Source organism: Lepus europaeus, chromosome 10 (assembly GCF_033115175.1).
Source record: "Lepus europaeus isolate LE1 chromosome 10, mLepTim1.pri, whole genome shotgun sequence".
Classification (NCBI taxonomy): Eukaryota; Metazoa; Chordata; class Mammalia; order Lagomorpha; family Leporidae; genus Lepus; species Lepus europaeus.
The window spans coordinates 62218382-62236994 of NC_084836.1; the positions used below are offsets into that span (position 1 = coordinate 62218382).

Here is an 18613-nt window from a genome sequence, read left to right on the forward strand (position 1 = left end):
GAAACCGTGGACGGATTGTTCTTATTCATCAAGAAGCTGCAGTTGATTGGTTCGGGAGTTCCAGCGTGAACAAACCTGATATTCAGGTTTCTCACTAACAAAGAATATGCCACTCAGTGACTCTCCTTCCAGACTTTGGAAATAAACTAACGCCACGGAAGAGTGCATGAGGGTTCTTCCGAGGCCTGTAGGCTTTTTGGAGATTACGTGAGTCAGAAAGCCAAGCCCCGGGTCCATATCACTGGCCTGGTTGGTTAGGATTTTACTGTTCTCATTGGGCTCAGTTTTAGGTTCAGAGTGTCAGAACGAACGAACACATGTTTTGTATATGAGACTACCACCTTCTCCATCTTCCTAATGACTTAAGACACGTCGGAATGCCAGTACTGAATGACGGGGATCAGGGCCATCTCATACCTAAGCAAGAGGGGACCCTGGTCTGCACCTCAAGCGCCAGCAGACTTCCCCTGTCCGAAACGCGAGATACAGTGCTAATGGACAGAGTGAATGGGAGCTCCAGCAGGGTGGAGCTGGGTCCCCACAGCCAAAGGTTGCAGAGCTAGAATGAGCCTGAGTTTTAGGGGAGGGGAGAGGCACATTGTGTGCTTGGAAGCCAGAAGAGTCGCTTTACCCACAGGGCCAGCGCCTGGAGAGACCAGCTGTCCTCATCCGATCGGGAGCCTCCTAGAGGCACCCCACCCCCAGGGCAGCAGCCACGCTAACACATACATGTGTTCTTGTTGCCGCTGGCCTCCCCCAGGGCTGGTCTTGAGATCAAGGCCAAATACCTCCATGCTTGCCCTCTCCAGCCACCCACTCATGAGCTTTGTCTTTCTCCCGTTCCCACCCTGAACTCCATCATCCAGCCGTCAAGACGTTCTGTTTCCTCGGAGGCAACAAGTCTCGCTTTGCTCCCACTTGCCTGAGTGTGGCTGTGGGTCTTTGCCTCTGCATGGGATGCCAGCCACCCGTCTCCCTTGCCCAGTCGGCTCCTTGTCCGTCCTAGTCTTCACTCCTTGTGAGAAGTTTCGACAACCTCCTACCCCCTCCCTCCACCCTGGGAGCCTGTTCTTTCTGCTCCCACTGCCCTCTCTCCCGTCCTTATCTTAGCCTTTATCTCAGTGTTGGCCTCTGCCCTTGCCTGCTGTTCTCACTGGACTTTCAGCCTGCTGAGGTCAACGGCCACATCCGTCTTGTTCGCTGCAGCCCTCGGAGCACGTACCAGCAGATGAAAACGATAGTAAGCCCTGGTGGCCTCTGCATTTTAAACATATTTCTCAAAGTTGGCTGAAAGCTGAAAGTGGCAACAAAATCAAACCATCATGGCTAGACCCGAGAAGCCACGGCTGAAATACCTGCGGCCCCTGTTTTTCCTGGTTCCTGACCAACCAAGCCCCCGAGTCTGCCTGTCCACAAGGGACTAATTATACTTCACCTCAGTGATGATTCCACTGAGGGACTCCCTGTACTATCAACATAGAAGACCAGAATATTCCTGGCCTCCAGTAGGGATTTGCATGGAGAGCCTGGAACACCTTACAGTACGTAGAGTACTATATCATGAGCTTGGGAACACTGGGGAAGGGGGCATTTCCTCATTACCTTAAAGCAATGGAAAAAAGTGTTCGCCCATTTTTGTTTCTCTTTAAGTGTTGCCCGTTTCCTGCCAAAAATATTAACTACAAGGCTTTGTAATGTATTGATCAGTTTGGGCATTTATCCATATTTGGAGAAAAAGCTGGAGTGAAAACAAATCTTTGTCTTCCAGAAGTGGCTGTTGGTGACCCACTGCATAAAATATGATGATTCTTGGGTCTCAGATGATAGAGATGTTTAATCTAGATTTTTCAGTGTGGTTGGGGCTCTCTCTTTATTTTTTTATGATAGAAAGCCAGGCCTTTTTGTTTGTTTGTTTTTTGTTTTGAATGGGTACCTATCAGGTGGTTGTTTGCCAGTTGGTCTGAGAGTTAATAAGAAACTGGTATTTGGATTTAATTCAGTTCCATTAGGACAGATTTAAATTTTTGCGATACAGGGGCTATTATCCTGGCAGTTGTAAGGGATTTTTGTACGAGGGAGCAGAGCTGACAAAGACGGCACTGTGCAGGCTCCATCTATAACTGAGCACTTTCACACTGCAATTTAGGAGGTGTGCAGCTCAGGAAATTGCTGGCTTTGGCTGGGGCATATTTTTACTGCAAGGAAAATTTTATTCGTCACTCAAGTAATTGGCAGTTTTAATACCTTGTTCATAATTACCTTATAAACAAACGAATATATAAACCAGCGATTGTATGGTCTGTTATCTAACCTGTAGCCTTATTTGACCAATGTGATAGACACCTGCGGGTCTCCTTCTCCCCTCCCCTTCTCCCCCCAAAATGATTCTGCTCCATTTATTGCTAAAGCTGAGTGTTTTCTTTTTTGTTGCTGTTAAATGTAAGTGTAGCTGTGCTAGCCCCCAGACAGTATGGGGGTGGAGGGTGGGGGGCAAAACCAGATGCTGAGTTTGAAGGGAGAGCGTGGCCAGGGACAGGGGAGGGGCTTGGAGAGAGGGGCTCGGGCGCTGGAGGGCTCTTGCAATGCTGGTGGGAGGACATCCTGCTAAAGCAAACAATTGGATTATGTACTTAAGAGAAACGTTTTGTCCCCCAACGTGTGGTTTTGTTTAACCCACACACCCTGACCCTAAGGCCCTGTGGCTTGTCTGTTGGACTGAATCCATCTCCGGGCCTAGAAATTGACTAATTGTCTCACTCGGTCTACTCTGTACCTCACAACTAGATCAAGGAGTTCATGCGCTGGCAAACCCAGATGTGGGAAATGGCCACAATCAGAGGTCGTGGCTGACTTGACTCTAAACAAAAAGCTGTAAGGCTTCATGGGAATCTGAAGGGCTTGACATCCGGGACTGGTACCCAGGAAGCTAATCCTTTCTTATTTTTTCCCCTTTACCATCACACAGAATCCAGCTCTTAAAATATTCGATGTTTATGCTTATTACCTTGTGTAGGATTTGACTTGGATTTTAAAGCTAAAACACCCCTCCCTGTTCTTAAAAGTCATGTTGAGAGGGTTTTCAACAGTATTTAGGAAGCTGTGTCGTTTATTATTGCTTATGTATAAAATAAACACTGCCCTGTGTCCTGCCCTTGTCCTTAGGGAGGAAGCAGCACCTGATGTTTGCCAGTGTTAGGGAAGTCGGCTTTCAACCCCTGGAGGGCCCCTCTCACGTAGTAGGGGTAGGTGCAAGCGGAGTAGGCAGGGGCCGTGGGCTGGGCCTTTCCTTGTGTTGGCACAGTGGCAGTGCAGCGAGCCTTCCCGCATCACTTTGAAACCCCACATTCAGTCTCTGTGGAAGCACGTCCCCATCTCAGAAGGACTGCCGGAGTCTCTCAGACTCTGTATTCTATGAAACAAGCCTTCAAGGATTGTTTTGAGATCAGCTTGGCCTTACTCTGTGACACATCTCGGGGATGCCTGGACTTGTTAGATAAGAAACCCTGCTTTCCTAGTTTTAAGAGTGTATGGGGTTGGCCTTGTGGCTCAGCAGGTTAAGCCACGGCCCGCAACATTGGCATCCCATAGCTGGTTCGAGTCCCTGCTGCTCCGCTTCCGATCCAGCTCCCTGCTAATGTGCCTGGGAAAGCTGCCGAAAATAACCCAACTACTTGGGACGCTATCACCCATGTGGGAGACCCGGATAGAGTTTTTGGCTCTTAGCTTCAGCCTTGCTGAGTCCTGGCCGTTGTGGCCATTTGTGGAGTGAACATGTGGATGGAAGATCCATCTCTTTCTGTCTCTCCCTCTCTGTAACTCTGCTTCTCAAATAAATAATGAAATCTTTAAGAAATACAGCTTCTGTGACTAAGGACCTAATTTTAACAGTTAATTTAAAGAGCCATATGTGGCAAGTGGCTGCTGTACTGGCCATCACATGATGTTAAGACTGGTCATGTAAAAATATTTTAATCTAATTACACCGAGGGATTATTTAGACTGGCGTGTGTGTGTGTGTGTGTGTGTGTGTGAAGATTTGAAAGAGTTTCAGAGAGAGGTAGAGACAGAGAGAAAGGTCTTTCTTCCGTTGGTTCAATCCCCAAATGGCCACAATGGCTGGAACTGCACCGATCCAAAGCCAGGAGCCAGGAGCTTCTTCTGGGTCTCCCACGCAGGTACAGAGGCCCAAGGACTTCAGCCATCTTCTGCTGCTTTCCCAGAGCATAGCAGAGAGCTAGATCAGAAGTGGAGCAGGGCCTGGCACTGTGGCATAGTGGGCTAAGCCTCCAGCTATGGCAACGGCATCCCTTATGGGCGCTGGTTCTTGTCCTGTGCCACCAGCGTGGGAAATCTGTGATTATAGCTGCAGCTTTCCCCAGCCGAGTCCTGGCCATTGCAGGCATCTAGGGAGGGAACCAGTGAGGGGGAGCTTTCTTGCTCTCATGTGTTCTCTTTTTCTCTGTGTGTTTTTACCTCTCAACTAAAATAATCATAATACAATTTTTAAAAGCACTAAAAAAACCAAATAGTTATCTTTTATTTTTTAAAAAATTTTATTTATTTATTTGACAGGTAGAGTTACAGACAATGATAGGGAGAGACAGAGAGCAAGGCCTTCCATCCGCTGGTTCACTCCCCAGATGGCCTCAATGACTGGAGCTGGGCTGATCCGAGGCCAGGAGCCAGGTGCTTCCTCCTGGTCTCCCACGTGGGTGCAGGGGCCCAAAGACTTGGGCCATGTTCCACAGCTCTCCCAGCCCGTAGCAAAGAGCTGGATTGGAAGAGGAGCAAGCAGCTGGGACTAGAACTTGGGCCCATATGGGATGCCCACACTTCAGGCGGAGGATTAGCCTACTGCACCACAGCACCACAGTACCAGCCCAAATAATGATCTTTAGGTATATAGCAGCTGCTGGTAACCCATATTTACAGGGAAATGCCTTTCATGTATTCTTTTTTCTTTTAAAGACTTATTTATTTTGAAAGTCAGTTACAGAGAGAGACAGACAGATCATCTGTCCACTGGATTACCCCCTAGATGTCTGCAATGGTCAGCACTGGGGCAGGCCAAAGTCAGAAGCTTCATCCGGGTCTCTCACGTGGGTGGCAGGAACCCAAACACTTAGGCCATCTTCCACTGTTTTTCCCAGGCCATTAGCGGGGAGCTGGGTCAGAAGTGGAGCAGCTGGAACATGAACCGGCACCTGTTAACCCACTATGCCACAAAGCCGGCTCCACTTTTCATAAATCATAATATGATTTATGACTTAGTGAATAATTGAAAGTGACCATGATATTGCTTTTTAACTTCTAAAGGTATTGTTTAGATCAATTTTCTATATTTCTGAAGGGCAAGTTAGGGATAGATAATAAAGTATTTTTCTGCATTTCAGATTGTTGTTTTCTGTGTTATGTTTTAATTCAGGGCTGGAAACAGGATTGCTGAAGTATTACCTGAACATCTGAAACAATTTCAATCCCTTGAAACTTTGGACTTGAGTAGCAACAATATTTCAGAGCTTAAAACTGCATTTCCACCCCTACAACTCAAATATCTGTAAGTAATGTTTTCTTTATCAAAGTTTTAAGCTGTAATATTGTTACAATGAAAGAAAAATAAACTTGTAAGATAAAACTAATTCTATCTTTGTGCTGGTGAAAACCTGTAATCTTATTGACATGAAATTTGCTGTAAGCCCACATAACTGTAAGCTTCATTTTATTCTTAATGTGTGTGGATTAAAAAGTTAGACATTCTTTAGAAGAATGACAGTTTGTGAAAAGAGCTTCTTTAAGAAAAATAAAAGTTAAATCATTGCTATATTTTAATAGGTAAGTTTAATAAAAGTAGGTAGGTAGATATCTATAATACATTTTTGCAACCTTCCAGTATTCCTATCCCTTTTTCCCCAGCAATATTTGTATGAATCTTAATCAACATTTGTCCACAAGAACCTAAGCAATAATTCTTTTAAGTGTCATTGATGGTTAAGATCTCTGGAGATTGTTTATAATATGGAAGTTGCATGTACCTTAGCTTCCCAAAGAAATCAGAGAGACACTCACCTTCAAATTTTCAACAGGTTTATCAATAGCAACCGAGTCACATCGATGGAGCCCGGGTGTTTTGACAATCTGGGCAACACACTGCTGGTGCTGAAACTGAACAGGAACCGGATTTCCGTTATCCCCCCTAAGATGTTCAAACTGCCCCAGCTGCAGCACCTGTAAGTGAAGTGTCTTCTTAGACTCCCCTTCCTCGCCTGCCCCAAACCTTTGGAGTTCGCAAATGGAGTTTCAAAGCAAGAATGTGGCTGCCTTTCCCTGGAGAGCTGGCTTTGTAAGAGTCTGAATTGTTAGCAGCACCTCTCACACCGTGGCTGCCTGACAAGACACATTATGCCACTGTGGCACTGAAATCATGGGGACTCCGAACGGATACCCACGACTCAGAGAGCCTAAGTGGCCGTAGAGAACTGTCTTGTTAATAATAGTGGAGTGATCTGTGATCTGGCTCCTGCTACAGTGGTTTTCAACGTCGGCTGCACGTTACAGACACTTGGGGAGCTTTTGAAAACCCCAGTGCCCGGACCACACCCCAGGCCAATTATATTAAAATCTCTGGGGTGAGACCCAGGGTTCAGTAATTTTAAAACCTCCCCAGATGCTTCCAGCGTGCAACCAAGTTTGAGAACTATTGTTTAAAGAGAAGGCATTAACCCTAAAAGGAACCATGGAAGACAGGAGCCAATTTTGTAAGCAGATCGAACAGGATAAACTTGACATTCCTGCTGTTAAAGAGGCTTCATGTTTTAATGTACCATTCAGTTGTCATCCTGTATCACTTAGAAACAAATACTGATTTGTTTTTCCTCTCTACTAATCGAACAACAGTTCAGAAATGGAAAGTGCAGTCTAGCTTTTATATTTTTTATTATTTCAGTAGATTGAAATTATCTCAATAAAAATATTGAATAAATTTTAAAGACTCTGTGTAATTTAACACTGGCTTTAATACAATTGTAGTAATGACACATTTTATTGCCACCTCCAGAACTTGTCATTTACACATAACTATTAAATTCTGATATCCACTACAGTGAACTGAACCGAAACAAGATTAAAAACGTAGATGGACTCACATTCCAAGGGCTTGGTGCTCTGAAGTCTCTCAAGATGCAAAGAAACGGAGTAACCAGACTTATGGATGGAGCATTTTGGGGGCTGAGCAACATGGAAATCTTGTAAGTGTGGGTTATCAAGAAATCTCCACTCCGGTTATGTTATTGTAGAATACCCACTGGATATTCTGTAGCTCATGTTTGAAATCTGATGTTAACATCTCATAATTTGCAACCTTTTCATAATTTAGTATTCAGTTTTGTCTCAGGTCATGTGATTGAAGAACTTATAAACACATACATTATAAGAATATAGGGAGCAGGCATTTGGCCTAGTGGGTCAAATGCCTGTGTCCCATATCAGAGTCCCTGGGTTCAATACCTGGCTCTGGCTCCTGACTCCAGCTTCCCGCTAATTGAGACCCTGACAGGCAGCAGTGACAGTGCAGGTTATTGGTTTCCTGCTGTGTACTTGGGAGGCCTGAATTGAGATCCCAGCTTCCACTCTGGCCATTGTGGACATTTGCAGAATGAGCCAGTGGATGGAAGCTCTTTCTGTCTCTGTCTCTCCTACTGCCTCTCAAGTTTACAAAAAAAAAAAAAAAAAGAAATTAAATTAAAAAATGAATTTATACCATTTTTTGCTTATGTCTTCATATAACAGAATTTGAGTATCTAGTAACACTATGGAGTAGGTTGTCATTCTGTGTCCCCTTTGAAGAGACTGGATGGTAAACTCTGATCCTGTCTTTGATTCCTACTGTCAATGCAGGCAGCTGGACCATAACAACCTAACCGAGATCACCAAAGGCTGGCTGTACGGCTTGCTGATGCTGCAGGAGCTACATCTCAGCCAAAACGCCATCAACAGGATCAGCCCCGATGCCTGGGAGTTCTGCCAGAAGCTCAGTGAGCTGTGAGTCGCCTTTTATTCTCCCCAGCTTCGAGAGCAGGGCGCATGCCAGAGCACGAGCTGCTCACCACTGGGCTGTGACATTTTCATAACAAAGTTGCCAAGGTGACAGCCTTTTCCCCATGGACCCTGGTTGGGATCTGTTGTGAGAAGGGGAAGCCAGCCCTGCCGGTGTAGCTCTGTGGCTCACTGGCAGCAGCAGTGATGGTTATTTTCAGATGACAAGCAGGTATTTTTTTGTTTAATTACCAAGGTTAGAAATAGTGTTTACTTGAGTCCTGTTAAGACAGGATTTTCAAATAGGGATTATTGTAGTTACATTTAATTACCCGTCTTTTGGAAAACAAATCATTGTGTTGAATTGAAAAAAAAAAAGCTGTGTGTTTTTTTTTTTTTTTTTTCTTTATAGAGACCTAACTTTCAATCACTTATCAAGATTAGATGATTCAAGCTTCCTCGGCCTGGGCTTACTGAACACACTGCACATCGGAAACAACAAACTGAGCTACATTGCGGACTGCGCCTTCCGGGGGCTTTCCAGTCTGAAGACTTTGTAAGTTACCCATTTGCTCTTGGTGCAAGAACCTGATTGGCTCCTCAGTGTGCCCATTTTCCACTTCCTGTGTTGTCAAGGAAGCGTGCACACTTTGAGCAGTGCTTAGCGTAATGAAAATGGACCCATTTCGCATTGATGGACCGGCGGCTTGGGTGATGACAGATTGTCTTCTCAGGATCACCAGGAAGTTGGTAACTGCTTAAGAGCAAAGCGCTTTTAAGTCCACTGATTTTTCTGTACAAAATATGGATTAGACATAGCCCAAAGCAAAAAAGACTTACAAGAGGCATCCAGAGAAGATGCCCATTTATCACACCAGTCAGATCCACGACCTGATGTCTGTCCAAAGAGAACCGAGTGTTGCACCCATTGACCTCTGAAAAATCTCTGTTGTGAATTCAACATTGTGCAGTGGTCTTTTTTGTTTTTTTTTTTTTTTAAAGATTGATTTATGTATTTGTAAGGCAGTGTCAGAAAGGCAGAAGCAGAGAGAGAGGTCTTCCATCCGCTGGTTCACTCTCCAACTGGCTGCAATGGCCAGGGCTGCACTGATCTGAAGCCAGGAGCCAGGAACTTCTTCTGGGTCTCCCACATGGGTGCAGGGGCCCAAGTACGGCCTGAGTACTTGAGCCATCTTCTACTGCTTTCCCAGGCCATAGCAGAGAGCTGGATCAGAAGTGGGGCAGCCAGGGCTTGAACCAGCGCCCATATGGGATGCTGGCACTGCGGGTGGCGGCTTTACCTGCTACGCCACAGTGTCGGCCTCATGCAGTGGGCTTTTAACTTGCACACTGTCAAAAATGTGTTCCCTGCTCGCTGTTGGAAACATTACATAATTGAGAGACATAATGTATGTTTTGGCGAATTCTTGCTTTGTGTGGTTGGAACCATGGTTTTAATGCATTTTCTTAAACTGTTCAGGTCTTGCAGAATTTAGTCATCTTGATAGAGGAATTAACAGGGCCAGATTCCGCTGTGCTGATTTGGGGCAAACACTGCAGGTGTTACTGAGGGAAGGAGGGCCAGGGTGTCACAGCTATACTGGAGAGATAAGAGTTGTCCGTTGTTGAGGAAGGCGTGGGACACTGCGGGAAAGATGGGGCACCCGTTACAAGCAATGTGCTGCCAGCATGGGGGTCTGAGATTTCTGAGCCTGTCTCTAACGCAAATGCCTCGAAACATTAGGGATCTGAAGAACAACGAGATTTCCTGGACCATTGAAGACATGAACGGTGCTTTCTCTGGGCTCGACAAACTGCGGCGGCTGTGAGTGTGTGCGGCCTCGCGATTGGGCTCCCTCTTTGACTTAAAAGGTTTTGTCTTAGGTGGCGTCAGTTGCAGAAGTTGTCGTTAGTAGAAACAGGAGCTTGATCTGGTTGGTACCCCCTTACCATCTCCCTAGATGAGTGCTGTTCTTTGAGGATTGTGTTAACCCACTTTCCTTCTCTTGCTAAGATGGCTTTTATTCAACACCTCGGTTTGTGTAACGTTACTATCTAGATGAGAGTTTTGAATTGCCCTGACTACTTGACGTTGGGGATCGTCATCATAAAGTTACGCACTTAACTAATTCCAACGTTTTGAAGCCCTCCACTGGGCACTGTTCACAGGGCTGTTCTATGGCTCAGAATCCACTGGAAATGCTGCAGTGGTTTCCAAGTGAAAAATCATTTGATATTGGGCCACCAGAGGGTCCTGCAGATAGGTCACTGTATATTTAAGGCTGACGAAAGAAGCTACACAGGAGGGAAAGAAGATATCCTTTGCTGATATCAGTTTCATTTCTTAGAGTTCGGATGCCCTTTAATTAGGAAAATGTTTTTGCATATTCCTAAAAAGACTTTGAAAAACAGTGTGTTAACCATCCGAGTACCTTTGGAGTACCTGTTTTTGCTGAGTACTCTGTTAAATGCTTTGAAAACCATATAGAAGTATATTTTTGAAAAAGATAGTATGGATACATTTTACAAGGTGTAATTGAAGAAAATAGAATTATTCACCAATCATTTAAAAAGCAATTCTTCTTAACCTGAATTCTATCCCCAAAATGACTTTTTTATTAACTGTTCCAATGGGATATACTTTTTTTTTTCAGGATACTCCAGGGAAACCGGATTCGATCTATTACCAAAAAAGCCTTCACTGGTTTGGATGCACTGGAACATCTGTGAGTGGCTGGAATTTAGTTACCCTAGGGGTGGTCTGAGATAGTAACCTGTTCCTGTGTCACGATGATCATTTAGAATGTGATTTTGTTGCCATTTGCCCAGCACCACAACAGATACTTGCATATTTACTTGCCCACCTGTCTACTTACTTAACCCCATGAGGGGTTTTAAAAAGGTCATGGAACAAGTGTATTATAGAAAAGCAGTACAGGTTTTGAAATTTTTTTGGCATCAAAATAAGCTCATCTTTTTTTATCTTCATGATTTTACTTTTTAAAATAATTTTTTTAAACTTTATTTGAATCACTGAGAGACACAGAGATCCATTGGTTCATTTCCCAGATACCTGCAATAGCCAGAGCTGGGCCAGGCTGAAGCCAGGAGCCAGGAATTGAACCTGCTCTCCCACTTGGATAGCAGGGACTGAAGTGCTGGAGCCATCATCTGAGCCTTCCGGGGTGTGCTGTAACAGGAGGCTGACTCAGGCAAGGCCCTTCAAATGGTTAAGATTCCCAAGTGGCATCTGAACCATTGGGAGACCTGGAAGAAGCTCCTGGCTCCTGGCTTTGGCCTGAGCCACCCCTGGCCATTGCATCCATTTAGGGAGAGAACCAGCAGGTGGAAGATCCCTCTTGCTCTCTGTGTAACTCTGCCTTTCAAATAAGTAAATCTTTAAAAAATAAGAAGAGCAGCATTGGACATAGTGGGTTTTGGGGGACATATTACGTTTATCTCTTTACCTTTTTTAAAATTTTAGAATAATTTTGAAATTGCACAAAAATTATGAGGTAGTATGGGTTTTTTCTTTTTATGGTTTATTTTATGTATTGGAAAGGCATAGTGACAGCAAGAGACAGAGAATGAGATCTTCCTTCTGCTGCTTTGCTTCCTACGTAGCCTCAATGACCTTGGCTGGGTAAGGCCAAAGCCAGGAGCCTGGAACTCTATCTTGGTCTGCAGGGCAGGGGCCCAATTGTTTGGGCCATCATCCTCTGCTCTTGCAGGTGCACTAACAGTGAGCGGGATGGGATGTAGAACAGCCAGAATCAGTCTCACTCCAGCTCTGGCCCCAGTAGTATGAATTCTAGCATAACCAGAGCATTTTTATGGTGGTGTTGTTGCTGTTGTCTTATGACCAACTGTACAGTCCATCTTCCTGCTTGTTAGTTTTCTTTCTTGTCTGCTTGTTACCCCTCAAGTAGGAACTGGCAGAGCAGAACTCTAAACAGAGCAGCCTCTGCTTTCTCCGTGTCCCTGCGTCATGTTAGCTCTTGCCTGCACAGTTTCAGCATGCGCTTTCTCTAATGCCTGGCATCCATTTCTGAAGTGACATTTAGGGGTCCAGGGATTTTTAGACAGTAGGACAAGAAAGCTAGCTCACTTTCAAAGCAGTTAAAACCTGCAGGAGCACCATGTCTTGACTAACTGAACCAACCAGGTGCTTATAACCTTGGCTATGTGTTTTACGCTTGAATAGTAAAGTTTTGTAGAAATATATATTGTGTGATATGTCTGCTCCTTTAGGGAATGCTTCTAATCTAAAGTTTAATATCTGTTAACTTGGGTGAAGGAAGTGATAATTTCAAATGAACATTGGAGGGGTGGACATTTGGCGTAGCAGTTAAGATGCCACTTGTCTTGGGCTGAAGTCTAGGCTCTACTCCCAACCCCAGATTCTTGCCTTGGGAAGGCTGCGGGTGATGGCTCAGATCCTTGGGTCCCTGCCACCCACCCACGTGGGAGACCCAGATTGAGTTCCAGATTGCTGCTTGTGTCTGATCCAGCCCTAGCTGTTGTGAGCGTTGAGGGAGAGTGATTCAGTGGGAGCAACCTCTCCTTGTCTCTCTTTTGTGTCTGTCAGATTAAGGAAAAAAAAAATCCACATTTCAGTTTTTGTATGTGTTTGTGCAGTGAAGATTGCTGTTATCTCTCAAGCACTTTATTGTCGTCTTCTGACTCCCAGTTGGTCTAAGAGAGACTTTGACTGCCAGCCATACTGACGGTGCAGTAGTTCAGATTGCAATGAAATGATTGTGCAAAGCTGGGCTAGGGAAGGGAGGGCCAGTCTTGCTGTACTTCTGAGAGAGATTATTTTCAAAGGAAAACTAGCCAGAAGGGTTTGTCATGAGTCCCATTCCATTTCTGGGAAAGTGGAATTAGTGGATCAGAGGAGTATTAACCTCTGGTGCAGTTTTCTTGAACCTCCCTCTGCTTTCCCAGCCTCCTCCCCTCCCAGGTCTGGCACCTTCCTTCTTTGTCTTCTGTTGCCACTTGTCTCACTCAGAACCCCTTTGGTACACTCTGACCCCTGTAAAGAAAAACAGAGTAGTAATCATTGTGGAGAATACTTGAATTCAAGCTACTTGTAAATACTAGTTAAAAATAAAATCGGCCCTGAATATCCTCTCATTTTATGAATGTCCTGGCTGAAGTGTTTGTTTGCTTTAACGAGTACATCTTGTCTGAACATCTTACTGCCTTTATATTAGTGAGCTGTGTGTGGGGCAGAATTAGACCAGTGGTTATAAAAGCACAGGTTTTGGAACTGGAAATAATTGGTTCAACTCTTATCTTTCTGCCTTCATGCTGAGCGAGGTGGTAAGACCCTCTTCAGTTGCTCTAGGAATGAATGCAGTAGTATATAGAAAACACCAAACAGAGGGTATATCATAGTGTTCTCTAAATGGTGTTTTTTCTAAAGGCATAATCACGTGGAATTTTATTTGTGTCTTTAAAATTTAGTAATTTGAATATGGGGAAATACAATAACACAGCAGAACAGCTTGGGCTCACATGAGACAACTGACCTGAAGTCCATCATGTCCACCATGACAGAGTCCCTCTCTGATACAAATAGCCTCATTCCCCAGCCTGGGCCTTGTAAGGAGTTCTTCCAGAGTTGTCCGACGCGTGCATCACAGCACATAGAGTATGCTTAGCCCAGGGATACACACTGACTGTGCTTGGCTCTGATTGGTTTGATTTGGTTGCTTTGCAGAGACCTGAGTGACAATGCAATAATGTCTTTACAAGGCAATGCCTTTTCACAAATGAAGAAACTCCAGCAACTGTAAGCTTTTTCTTCTCCTTCCAAGAACTTCATATAAAGCATGGGGGGCGGGGGGGAGACTGTCCCGTGATGTCTCATCCTAGCTTTTGTGCCTGCAAAACGCGTCTGGCGCTTTTTTGGCACTACTTAAATTTTATACCAGAAAACAAAAGAAGTTGGTGATTTGTTCCCTCTGTTAAAATGAGGAATTTCTTTGTCTTTGTGTTCTGAATTCCCAACTTAAATCTGTGGGACCAAATATAGTATAGAGCCTAAACTTGGTAGCAGCTTTTCAGTAGGAAAGAATTTCGAACCCATCAACCTTTCTGTCTCGGTGGGACAGTGAGGAGAACAACAAAACCACGCCAGGTACAGCTCTCGCACTTTCAGACGGACGAAGGAATGTTTCTGACGTGGGTTGTGTGTCCTTGGTTTCCAGATTCATTGCTTTGTTAATATTTACTTAAGTTCAGTTGACTTGTAGAACTCTGCGTCGCGTGCACGGCGAATTGAAGGTAATGACTCTCCGCAGGCATTTGAATACATCCAGCCTGTTGTGTGATTGCCAGCTGAAGTGGCTCCCGCAGTGGGTGGCAGAGAACCACTTCCAGAGCTTCGTCAGCGCCAGTTGTGCCCATCCTCAGCTGCTGAAAGGGAGAAGCATTTTTGCCGTCAGCCCAGACGGCTTTGTGTGTGGTGAGTATCAGTAGCGCTCTTGCCTTGGAGGCCTTCTTCTCTGACTCCCCTGCGTCCAAAGAGGACTTTGCACAGATTTTCGGTTCGCCGAGGACAGCGTGCGTTTGTGCTGAGGTGGACGAAAATGGAGCTATACTTTGCTGATTATTTTAATTTGGCAGATGGGAAAGCATTTTTCGAAAATTCCTTCGCCTTTGTTTTGGCATCAGAGTGGCTGGGAGGAAAGAGAATGAAATTGGAGCTCGGGAGAATTGCAGGGCAGTCCCAGGCTCTCTACTTGGTTTACATCCCCTAAGTCTTTGTGTCTGTCTGGCTCCATGAAGTGGGGCCTCTGTTATCTGCTCTTTCCAACTCTGGGGCTCGTTGGAGGCATGTGTGAAAGACAAACTTACTAGCTAATTTATGGGCTGCAAAAAAATTAGCTCTCTGTGGGCAAAGCGTTGTAATAGAAAGTGGGAATTTATTGCAAGTTTTTTTTTTTGAGGTCCTCTGTCTTCACATCCTGGAGTCTCAGCATTGGAAACCTGCTTACTGAAGTTCACATCCCTAGTTAGTAGTAGATCTGGATTTAAAAACATCTTTTCACAATCTCTGGTACTGTCTTCTGCCTGCTACATTATACTGCTATTTATTATTGGCTGACTTTTTAAAGAATGTGTTAGTATCACACTTGAAATCAAAATCCACTTAAATTTAAGCGGTATTAAAATGTTACGCAACCTTATTTTATGTTGGCATTTTAAAATTTACTTAAAATTGCTTTGCCTACATTATATTTTTTTAGGTTGCAGTATTTAACAGTGCCAACGGTTTCTGGAAATGAAACCTCTGCTGTAGCTTTTGGATCCGAATAAGCTTTTGGCATTGCTGCTGGAAGGGCCTGAGCTGCTCCTTTCCCATGGTTCTTCCTGCACAGTGATCTGTTCTCATAATATGAGCTCCCCACCACTGGCGACATCCATAGAACATCCTTGGTTTCTCCACTCCCTTCATTGTGAATCTGATCATTGATTTTATCCAATGGGAATTTCAGACGAACCAGACGGAAGAAGCCATCTTGGCTTCCAGCACGCAGGCTCAAGCGTGGAAAATGAGCAACATTGGAGTTATCAGAGCACGCCCCCTATCCCAGTCACACACCTAAACATTTTGTTTCAGAAGGCCCAAGTAATACCTGTTGGTAAATCTGAGATGTTTCCGTTTGGGTTTAGACTATCTCTGAGAAGCTGAAGTTCAAAAAGGTAACTTTTCCGCAGGCGTACCAGAACTAAAAATAACAGCGTGGAATGAAAGAGTCGCTTAGCTCTAATTATAATGTAGCCTTGACAGTGTAGCACAGCACCGTGATTGATTGGCAGCTCCAAACTCCAGGCAGAGCCAGCACCTCACAGTTAGTTTTGGAGATGCCTTTTCATTTGCAACAGGATTTTTTTTCTTTTGGCCCTGCCTAAATTGCTGCTTTTTACTATTGCTTCTGTTTTTGGTAAATGGGATGCTAATTGCTGTCTTTAGAGATACTGATGATCGCGATGGATGTTTGGTTTCTGAATTCTCCTGCTCCGTATTTGTGGAGAACGTGGGGAGAATTGTAGCTCCTGACTGTAGCATTCAGCGATGACCCCGGAGCCTGGCATGTGGAGCACAGGGGGGTCTGGAATACACCATGGGTTTTCTGATCATCCCAAAGCCACAGTCTCCTCTCGGGTACTAATGATTGATAGCTAGGTCTGTCTCTACTTGAAATGAAGGCATTGCTTTATAACCATCTCCCAGGCTGTCACTTCCACCCTGGGGCTGCTGGTCTATCCATAAGACATCCACGCAGGGTAAAACCCTAGTTGCTGTGTTTCGCATGTCCCGGTGTTCCGAGTGGGGTAGCTCTGGGACTCTCGAACCTTCGTCACGTTGCTCTGTTTCCTCCTCTCCATCGTGCACAGACGATTTCCCCAAGCCGCAGATCACCGTTCAGCCAGAAACTCAGGCGGCAATAAAGGGCTCCAATTTGAGTTTCATCTGCTCCGCTGCCAGCAGCAGCGACTCCCCCATGACTTTTGCTTGGAAAAAAGACAACGAGCTGCTGCACGACGCTGAGATGGAAAATTACGCCCACCTGCGGGCCCAAGGTGGCGAGGTGATGGAGTACACCACCATCCTCCGCCTGCGGAACGTGGAGTTTGCCAGTGAAGGGAAATACCAGTGCGTCATCTCCAACCACTTCGGCTCGTCCTACTCCGTCAAAGCCAAGCTCACCGTCAACAGTACGTGGTCGCTTTCCTTTGCAACACAGCTCTGTGAGGGCACCAAGTTTCTCTCTCTCCCATTCCTCACCCTGTCTTTTGCTCGCACAGTTCCCCGCCAGACCCTCCCTTTGTCTGCCTCTTGGTCCACGGCATGAAGACTCTTGATTATTTTGATCTAAGTCAGTAATTAGCGTGGCTGAAGGCGGCTGGGGCACGTAGAGAGAAACCCTCCGTGGTTTTATTCCTTGGGAGTTCACAGCGCACCAGGCGGACGGAGGAGGTCGCAGGGTCTGACATGAAGGCACACCGCCTCTAACTCAGAGGTCCTAGTGTGAATCCTAGCACTGCTCTTGTACCCGTGTGATCCTGCGCAAGTTACTCAACGCCTCCGTGCCTCCGTTTCCCCATCTTTCCCTTAGGGATGGCACTGCCTACCTCCTGGAGGTATTATGCGCTTTAAATAAATCATTGGTGTAGAGGACTCGCAGATGGCTTGGATACGGACAGTGCTCAGGGGATACAATAAATGTTAGCACCCCAGTCCTAATAGCGTGTTATCGATTGCCTGGCGTGGCAGGCATGCAGTTTTACAGTTTGCCGCTTTATCACTTAACACTCTGCGTCTGCTGTGGCAGAAGCTTTTGGATTTGATTCAGTTACACATCCAGTTCAACCAGTGGTTGCGGAGGCTGCGCCACACAGAACAGCCTGGAGTTTGAGTCTCAGGATGGAATTCCTATCACAGGCCGTAGAATGTTCAGCCTTCTAGAAGAGACTTAAAAAAAAAAAATAAGTGGTGGGGGCGGTGAGTGGTAGGGGACGAAGAGATGAATTGCTTTGGCCACTGTCTCACTGTTAATTGTGGAGGAAGCTGAACAGTGGCCAGGGCGCAGCAGAAGAACCTTCAGTCCCGGGGTCGGTGGCCGGTGTTTCGCACTGGCTCCATCAGCTGGCTGCCTGTGTAACCCTGAGCGAGTTTCTCAATCTCTCCTTTCCTCGTCTTAAAATTGGAAGCCCCCCTGCCTTGACAGCGTCGGGGACATGGATGGGAGTGCTGGGAGTCCTTGGCGGGCCCACGCACTCAGGCCTGCGCCTGCGCTGTTTCTCTGGTTTTAGTGCTCCCCTCCTTCACCAAGACCCCCATGGACCTCACCATCCGCGCCGGGGCCATGGCCCGGCTGGAGTGCGCCGCCGTGGGGCACCCGGCCCCGCAGATCGCTTGGCAAAAGGACGGGGGCACGGACTTCCCTGCGGCGAGGGAGAGGCGCATGCACGTGATGCCCGAGGACGACGTGTTCTTCATCGTGGACGTGAAGATCGAGGACATCGGGGTGTACAGCTGCACGGCCCAGAACAGCGCAGGCAGCATTTCCGCCAACGCAACGCTGACCGTCCTAGGTGAGCGGCAGGCCCGGGGCGGTGAGGCTGAGAGGTGAAAACCCACGGGGCGCGGCCGGAGCTTTCCGAGGAAAGAGCAAATGGCCCGCGGGCAGCTTCGAGGGCGCAGGCCGCCTCGCAGCCTCGAGTCTGCAGCCCGCGGCATGCGTGTGCCCTCTGTGTTCCCAGGAGAGGGGAGTGAGAAAGCTTCCATGCTGCCCCTTGTTGCCAGGGAGAACTCTGCTGTGCACCTCACACAGCCTCCACAGTCCTAACAGTGTAAAGGAAGTGATAAGGAAACAGACTGGGAAGCACCAATATTCTACCATACTGCTCTGGAACTCGGGATTCTGCTCTCCTCTCCCTTCCCTCCCTCCCCTCCTCTCCCTTCTCCCCTCCCCTCCCCTCCTCCCCTCTCCCCTCCTCTCCTCCCCTCCTCCCCTCCCCTCTCCCCTCCCCTCCTTTCCTCTCCCCTCCTTTCCTCTCCCCGTTT

At 46.3% G+C, this 18613-nt stretch overlaps 1 protein-coding gene across 1 annotated transcript in view; it reads left to right on the plus strand.

The window, feature by feature from the left end:
- Window positions 1–18613, plus strand: part of LRIG3 (leucine rich repeats and immunoglobulin like domains 3) — a 48920-nt gene that overhangs the window by 23066 nt on the left and 7241 nt on the right. The window contains exons 4-14 of the mRNA XM_062203324.1: window positions 5426–5557; window positions 6084–6227; window positions 7101–7244; window positions 7894–8037; window positions 8444–8587; window positions 9776–9856; window positions 10686–10757; window positions 13757–13828; window positions 14340–14503; window positions 16441–16761; window positions 17860–18141. Coding sequence (XP_062059308.1) covers window positions 5426–5557; window positions 6084–6227; window positions 7101–7244; window positions 7894–8037; window positions 8444–8587; window positions 9776–9856; window positions 10686–10757; window positions 13757–13828; window positions 14340–14503; window positions 16441–16761; window positions 17860–18141 — 1700 coding nt within the window. The remainder of the gene's footprint in view (window positions 1–5425; window positions 5558–6083; window positions 6228–7100; window positions 7245–7893; window positions 8038–8443; window positions 8588–9775; window positions 9857–10685; window positions 10758–13756; window positions 13829–14339; window positions 14504–16440; window positions 16762–17859; window positions 18142–18613) is intronic.